The 7,836-nt window shown below is 35.0% G+C and overlaps 1 protein-coding gene across 1 annotated transcript in view; it reads left to right on the plus strand.

Annotated features, from left to right (window-relative positions):
* The window catches only part of LOC143041525 (uncharacterized), a 178,917-nt gene extending 171,451 nt beyond the window's left edge, over positions 1 to 7,466 (plus strand). The window contains exon 13 of the mRNA XM_076213504.1: positions 6,140 to 7,466. Coding sequence (XP_076069619.1) covers positions 6,140 to 6,152 — 13 coding nt within the window. The 3' untranslated portion in view covers positions 6,153 to 7,466. The remainder of the gene's footprint in view (positions 1 to 6,139) is intronic.
* Positions 7,467 to 7,836: the final 370 nt, after the last annotated feature.

A 7,836-nucleotide genomic window follows, 5' to 3' on the forward strand; every position in this document is an offset into this window, starting at 1 on the left:
ACATATATATATATACATATATATATATATATATACATACATACATTAGAGTACACACACACACACACACACACACACACACACACACACACACACACACACACACACACAGATCGGACCTACGAGCTCTGAGCTCTCTTCCGGGAGGGAAATAGCTGTCGATCTCGAGTCCAACACGTGATCCAAAGACCAAGTGAATACACACACACACACACACACACACACACACACACACACACACACACACACACACATGAAAAAGGCCTGTCTAGCCCAGACACCAAGGGAATACCAAAAGTTTGAAAGATGTTTCTTTTCAGGGTTTGAAGGGGAAGGATTAGAAATCAATAGAGAACCAAGATATAGAAATATAATGAGAAATAGAGATATGAATGACATTTTGGATGAATTAATAGAGCTCAAAAGTGAGTACAAAATAATGTACAAAGAAGTATCCATGCTAAGGAAAGCCAATGAGGAGAATAATAGGGAGATAGATGAGTTAAAAAAGGAATTAGATCAATTAAAGGGAGAAAATGAAAGGTTAAAAAGTGAATACATAAATAGGAATGAGGCATTGAAAAAGGAAATAATAAATCAAATGCAAGAAGTGACTGAAAAGGTGGAAGAAAAAATCAAAGAAAATGACTTACAGGAAATAAAGAAGCAGTGGAAAATTGAACAGGAATGTCAAAAAGTATCCCTTAAAGAAATAATGGAGCAACAAGTCAAAGAAAATACCAAGGAAACGGTGATCCAAGTAATTAAAGAAAAAGGTAACTTAGAGACACAGTGGATAAAAAAAGATGCATTGTAATCTATGGCATTAAAGAGAAGCATGATGTACCTAGATATCAGAGGGAAAAGGAAGAGAAAGAGATCGCTAAGGAAATTCTGAAAGAATTACAAGCAGAAGAATTAGGCTTGGATAGGGAAATCGAGGAAACCCATAGGATGGGCAGATACTCTAAAGAAAAACAATACAGGCCACTGAAAGTAAAGCTTAGATCTCAAACAATTGTAGAGGAAATACTATTCAGAACAACGAAATTAATAAATAGTGAACATTCCAAAAATATATGGATAAAAAAGAAATGAGTGAGGAAGAAAAAGAGAAAGAAAAAGAATTTAGAAACGAAGCGAACGAAAAAAAAAAAAAAAAAAAAAAAAAGGGTGGTGGACCTGAGGCTGAGAAAATGGTATATAAGGAAAATGGAAACAAAGAATACAGAAAAAGATGAGGAGTAAGGAAAGTAAAAATAGCTTATACTAATATAGATGGAATAACCTCAGTAATGAATGAATTAAACGATTACCTGACCTTAGAATAAAACAGACATAATGGGAGTAGTGGAAACTAAATTAAAGTATACTCTACCACCCAAAACTGTGGGACAAGGTTTATACAACTACTGGACAAAGAATAGGAAGGATAAGCAGGGTGACGGAGTTTTGATTTTTACTAATAAAGATTTAAATGTAACAAAAATAACCGAAGGAAAAAATTATGTAGAATCAATTATGATACAAGTTGAAAGCAAACATATGAAGAGTAGAACATTTGTAGTGGTGTATGTGCCCCCCAAAATACAATCCTGGACAGAAAGTGATCATTCCAAATTATTAGAGGATACAAAATATGAATTAACTAATATACTGAAAGACAGTAGTTATGGGTGACTTTAATTCAAAAGAAATATGTTGGGAAGAAATTACAGTGAAGGGGGGAGAGAAACTTTTGGGGCAACGTCCTGCTGGACATGACCATCGACTACACAATGACCCAGTGGATTAGGGAAAATACAAGATATAGAGGTAGTGAAGAACCTTCAAAGCTGGACTTAATACTTACGACAGAGCATGATATTGTCGATGAAATTTATTACAAAACTCCGATAGGAAAGAGTGACCATGTACTAATAGAACTGGAGTTGAAAGAGCAAATGGACCAAAGCAAAAATTATAATCATAGAATAGGAAGACTAATGTACAACAAACTAGATTTAGAGAAACTCAAATTATTCTTTCGCAATGCGAACTGGGAAAATTTTCTAAATGAAGAAAACAGGGATGGAAGAGAAATGGAATATACTAAAAGAAATTCATAATGAGGGAGTAAATAAATACGTACCACAAAAAAAAATGGAAAAACATACATAAAAAGCTGGTATAACAAAAGGTGTAGTGAAGCTAAAGATAATAGAGACAAAGCTTGGAAGAAATAGAAAAGAGACAAGAAGACAAGCAAATGACAAATGTACATCAAACTAAGAAATGAGTATGTAAAAATATGCAGAGATGAAAAGAGAAACTATGAAAAAAAAAATGCAAGGAAGAACCCAAACTATTTTACAGGTATGTAAATGGCAAACTGAAGAACAAACAAGAATTAGAAAAACTGCGCCAAGGTAAAATTGAATATACAGAAGAACTAGAAATAGCTGATATCATGAACAACCATTTCAAATCAGTATTCACAATTGAAAATTCACCTAACTCTGAGGAAATAGAGAGATATCCCCCTCAATGAAAGAAATAATCGTAACACAGAAGGAAATCAGGGACCAAATCAAAACCCTTGATGTCAGAAAATCACATGGTCCGGACGAAATTCCAAATTTGATACTAAAAGATTGCATGGAAGAATTAGCAGACAAGATATACAATATAATTAAATTCTCACTTAAAGAAGGAAAAATACCACAGAACTGGAAGAAGGCAAACACTATCAATTTATAAGGGAGGAAACAAAGAAGACCTATAAAACTACAAACCGGTCTCACTGACAAACACAGTAGCAAAAATTTGTGAAAAAGTCGTCAAAAATAGATGGGTTAAGCATTTGGAAGAAAAAACTATACTGAATCCAAATCAATTTGGATTCAGGCAAGGAAGGTCATGTACAACAAAATTGATCTGCTTCTACTCAAGATTAATAGACATAATACAAGAGAGAAATGGGTGGGCAGATTGTGCCTTTCTGGACCTACAAAAGGCATTTGATAAGGTACCACACACACCAAAAAAACAAAAACAAAACAAAAAAAAAACTAATAAGGAAGATAGAATCAATAGGTGGCATCAGAGGAAAATTGTTGGAATGGATGAAAGACTTCCTGACTGTGAGGAAAATGAGAGTAGTAATTAGAGACAAATTCTCAAACTGGGAATCCCCCCCTCTCCTCACCCCCTCCCTCCTCCGCCACCCCAGTTTGTCCCGCGCCTGAGTGAAGTCATCTGTCAACATCCCTTCTCTTTTCTGTAGCTTATAAGTCCCCTCTGTACTCTGTCTTATGTACTTTCCTGAAGAGGGCTACAGTTGATAGCCGAAATATAGGATTCTTCTTTATTCGAAGTTTATTTTCTCCGACTGTGGGTTTCCTGCGTGTTATTTACAAATGTGCTACTACATTTCTGTTTAGATATATGTATATATATATATATATATATATATATATATATATATATATGTGTGTGTGTGTGCGTGTGTGTATATACATATGTATGTATATATATATATATATATATATATATTATATACAGTATATATATATATATTCTTTTCTAAAAGGTAGCTCCACACATACAAAAATAGAGAACAGAAAAATAATAAATGCCGTGAAATTCTGAAGCTAGATACAAATGCCAACTCTATTTTTGTGACGAACATCAATGACAAAACTCTTCCGGAGTTCAAAATCTGACATCTAGAGTGTTTGGAAAACGAGAACACGCTCAAAAGCCTTAGTGATATAGAGTAATCTTCAGGTTTTTCAAGACACAAAAAAAAAATTCCTAGTATTGGGTAAACAACACATATATTTCCATGCCTAAAAGGGAATAAACCTCAACGTCATTTAAGTACATCTAGCTGCTTTCATTCATAAACTAATGGACAGAACGTTATTATGAATCCTCAGACTACATTTACCATAAGGAACCATCTGACATGACTTCAATAAGGACCCTTTCATTAGTACACTTCTTTCTAGGACAACAAACCTTAAACAGGTTTAACCAAGAGACAGTTACAGCAGTAATGCAAGGCTTTTGATACAGTCCCAAAGAGCATGATATCAGTGAGCTTCCTAGAATCAGACAGGAACAAAAAACAAAAATGGGTAATAACTTCCTTAGGGGCAGTGAATGCAGAATATCGGAATTAACACCTCTCAACGAACAAAAGGCATTGCAATGATGTCCTAACGCTGTTCAAAAGCTTTGCTGTGATTTCCCTACCCTAAACGCAGAACGCATCCAAGCTGTCACTGTATCACCAAACTACAAGAATGATGTTAGGAGCAGACAATGCGCCTTAAGTAGCTGAACAAATGGTTAACACAAAACAGAATGTTAGCTCTTTCTAAAGGAAAAAGAAAAGAAAAGATCCCTTTCATTCTAAGAACTTCCCTGTCATCTCGTTGAATAGCTAGAATCTTGAAAGAGCTCATCTTTTATAAACACATGGGCTATACTCCCCATACAAGAAGTTCATATTAAATGAAAAGAAATGTGATCAGAAAAGTAGTATGGTCAGTAACTGGACAACAGACAGAAAAAATATTACCATACTGTCAGCGCCACGCCACGAAGGGTAGGCGGCTTAAGGTACAGAGGGATGGGGAAGCAGATAATCTGGCACGCACACTCTTTATTCCCTTCGTAAGATGATACAGACGGCGTGTGTGGTGTCTGTAAACATGAAACTTGCCTCTACCAATTCTATATACCCATCACAATCAATATAATTGTTAAATACACTTCATCACTTTATCATAACCATATACAGGGTCATCAGTTTACCATAATATTCAGCCGCTTCCACCATCCCAATCTTGACTTATCTTTGCCATCCACAGATGTTCTGCGGAACCGAAATCACCAAACATTACCATGACTTCTACATTAGGCTAATTGCACAATTATGTTCATTACACATGTTACATATACATTTTCAATCAATGGTTACTATTAACAGGTACCCCAGACAACCTATGGTAGTGGTCACATCTTCACAGCTCAATGTTCTAAACACAAAAGAACGGCTCTCATATAGAATATGCCGAGGTTAGCCAGCACTACTTTTCTACAGGCGGATTACTACATAAAGGGATCGTAAATAAATAATTTTCTACATAACATTTCCTACGTCTTCTAGTGGTTCTATTATATAATCTTATTTTATCATACATAATGAACCACTACAATACATCAATCTCATACAAGAACATTTTTATATTATTACATGCTTCGTAATTTACGTGCTTACACGTCACAGATTCCAGTTGCCGACAACTCATATCTCATACAATTTCGTATGCATATTATCGATATTTTCTCACATGTATATTATCTCAATACACTCAAACATCCTGCAATCGGTACTTAACACACTTATATCAAATGTCATATACCGTGATTCGTAATTAGTCTTAATACATATCATACAATTTATCTGTATAATATCACACATCAAGATATTTCCATGCAGCGGGCAATTGGCACTCAGACATACTATGTAAACAAATTATGAAGGCCACTTTAAACTATGCTTCCATGAGATGGCTCCCTACAAAAGAAATAAAATCAATGAAACCCTTAAGACAATACAGAACAAAACCTCAAGAAGAATAAAAGGTTACACCAAACAAACATTCACCATTTAGATCATCTAGTGATAATGACTGGTACACTACTTTAGGAAAAAACTCATGGATTTTTATGTTACATAGTGTAGATTATTCTCGAGTGTATGTTCCTACAAATATTTACAAAAAAAATCGGTTCCAGCATGTTCATTTAGCACAGAACAGGTTCAACGCACACATATCTCATTTTGGTCTTGCTTGTCATAGAAAACAAATTGCTGCACACAATTATTCTGTAGGTTTGAAGTATGCTCGCTGGTCAAGCGACTTAGAGTGTCGCTACTTGCGACGGAGGTTGATTTAACGAAGATTCGAACACCCCGCCGCTATCGAGATGGGCCAAGGGCATGTTTAATAAAATCCACACTATCAAGTCCTCTGTAAGGATCCGTCCTAGCCTCCTGATAGGGGGAGTTCGCAACGTTAAATCGAATCATCAGATTTGAATCGCAGCGAGACTAATGTATTTATTTTCTTTCCTTTTGCGGCAGCATTCATGGGTGAAGACTGACCAACCCATACAATATACTGTCGAGGTACAAATGACGTAGCTGTACTTCGATCACTGAAGAAGCTGGAAACGTCTGGAATGAGGAACAATATAAAAGTGTATTCAGGGAAAGAAAATAACTTTTTAGGAATAGGAACAACTTAAGAAGGTCCAGAAATTGTTTATTTTTTTTTATTTTTTTATTTTTTTAGCCAGATATGTCAGAGGGTTGTATTCTATTTCTATAAATTTATAAACATTTGGACTCATAGTCGCAGAAAGAATCACTGTAGTTGTAGACAGTTGAAAGAATCGGCGACCTCCTAGTTATGCAAAAACTTGCTCGGGACTTTGCTGATTCTTTCGAAGCCACCTCATTTTATAGCAGGTCAATCGTAGGTATTTCATAACCGACTTAGAGAAGCAAATATTAGTGCGGTGGCAGAAAGGAAATAAGATTACCTGAAGTAATGCAAAATAAAAGTGTCTTATTTAAACTATGTGGAAGTAAGATGCTGGCAGGGGAATGATGTACAAACAAAAAGAAGAGTGTCTACTTGCTTAATACTTTGTGACATAACTAAGATTCATAGCACTGTGTAACACTAGTTTTGTTCCTTTAAATGTCTTTAGTTTTTTAAGGTTGATTTCTCTCCTGATTTTAGAAATACCATTGAAAATTGTATATCGTCGATATTTTCAAAATATAATTGAGTTTCATATATGAATCAAACTATACTTAAGTACGACAGTACACTATTTAGCATATTCGCATTGTCTAAAAATAGTAATTGATACTTTGTCCTTGTATTCCCTTTTTAAACTAAAGAAAAAATTAAAATATAAAAGCATGTGATACGGTTATAATAACCCGCAAGAAATGCACTGGTTAGCGTGATTTCCTACTGTGAGCTCCTTGATCTTTACGAACCAGTGACCATATATAGCTTACCATCATAGCAGTGTCTCATCTTCCTTAGTTCTTTTTTCCATTGTAACAATGCCCTGATGGAACCTCTCACCATGCTCATCACTCACTTCTCCCCATTTTTTCATGAAAAAATCCATACGTGAATGCAAAAAGTGCAAATTTATTGGCAATGTACATCCTAAGTTCTTATAACTTTTCAAAAGCTTTGCTACGGGCGGCTTGTATTTTGAATCTTTATTATTACTAAGAAATCCATTAACTATATCTCGAAGAGCAAACCATTCCTCTCTTTCGACATCACGATGTGTTGGCACGGTGTGTGTATATATATGTATATATATATATATATACACATATATATATATATACATATATATATATATATATATATATATATATATATATATATTGTATTATTTTATTATTTTATTGTAACCATATTTACAGTATGTATTATAAAATGTACTTTGTAATTATGTAAGATATCGCAGATGCGATGCGCTTCTTTTGTTTTGGCGCGAATTGGAGAGCGTGGCGTCAGTATCTAAGCAGCCTTGTAAGCAATTGTACGCATTTTGTGTTTGTGCCATTTTTGTGTGTGTATCCAAATATAAACTATACGTCATTATTTGCGCACTCATTAGCCACCCCAAAACATTAAATGGTGGCAGCGGTGGGATTCGAACCCACGCCTCCGAAGAGACTGGTGATGATTCCACCTTACCAGCTTTACCAGTACCTCTGTACCAATTTTCCCTGCAGGACGA

Source organism: Oratosquilla oratoria, chromosome 31 (assembly GCF_046742065.1).
Source record: "Oratosquilla oratoria isolate Oo_2021 chromosome 31, ASM4674206v1, whole genome shotgun sequence".
NCBI lineage: Eukaryota > Metazoa > Arthropoda > Malacostraca > Stomatopoda > Squillidae > Oratosquilla > Oratosquilla oratoria.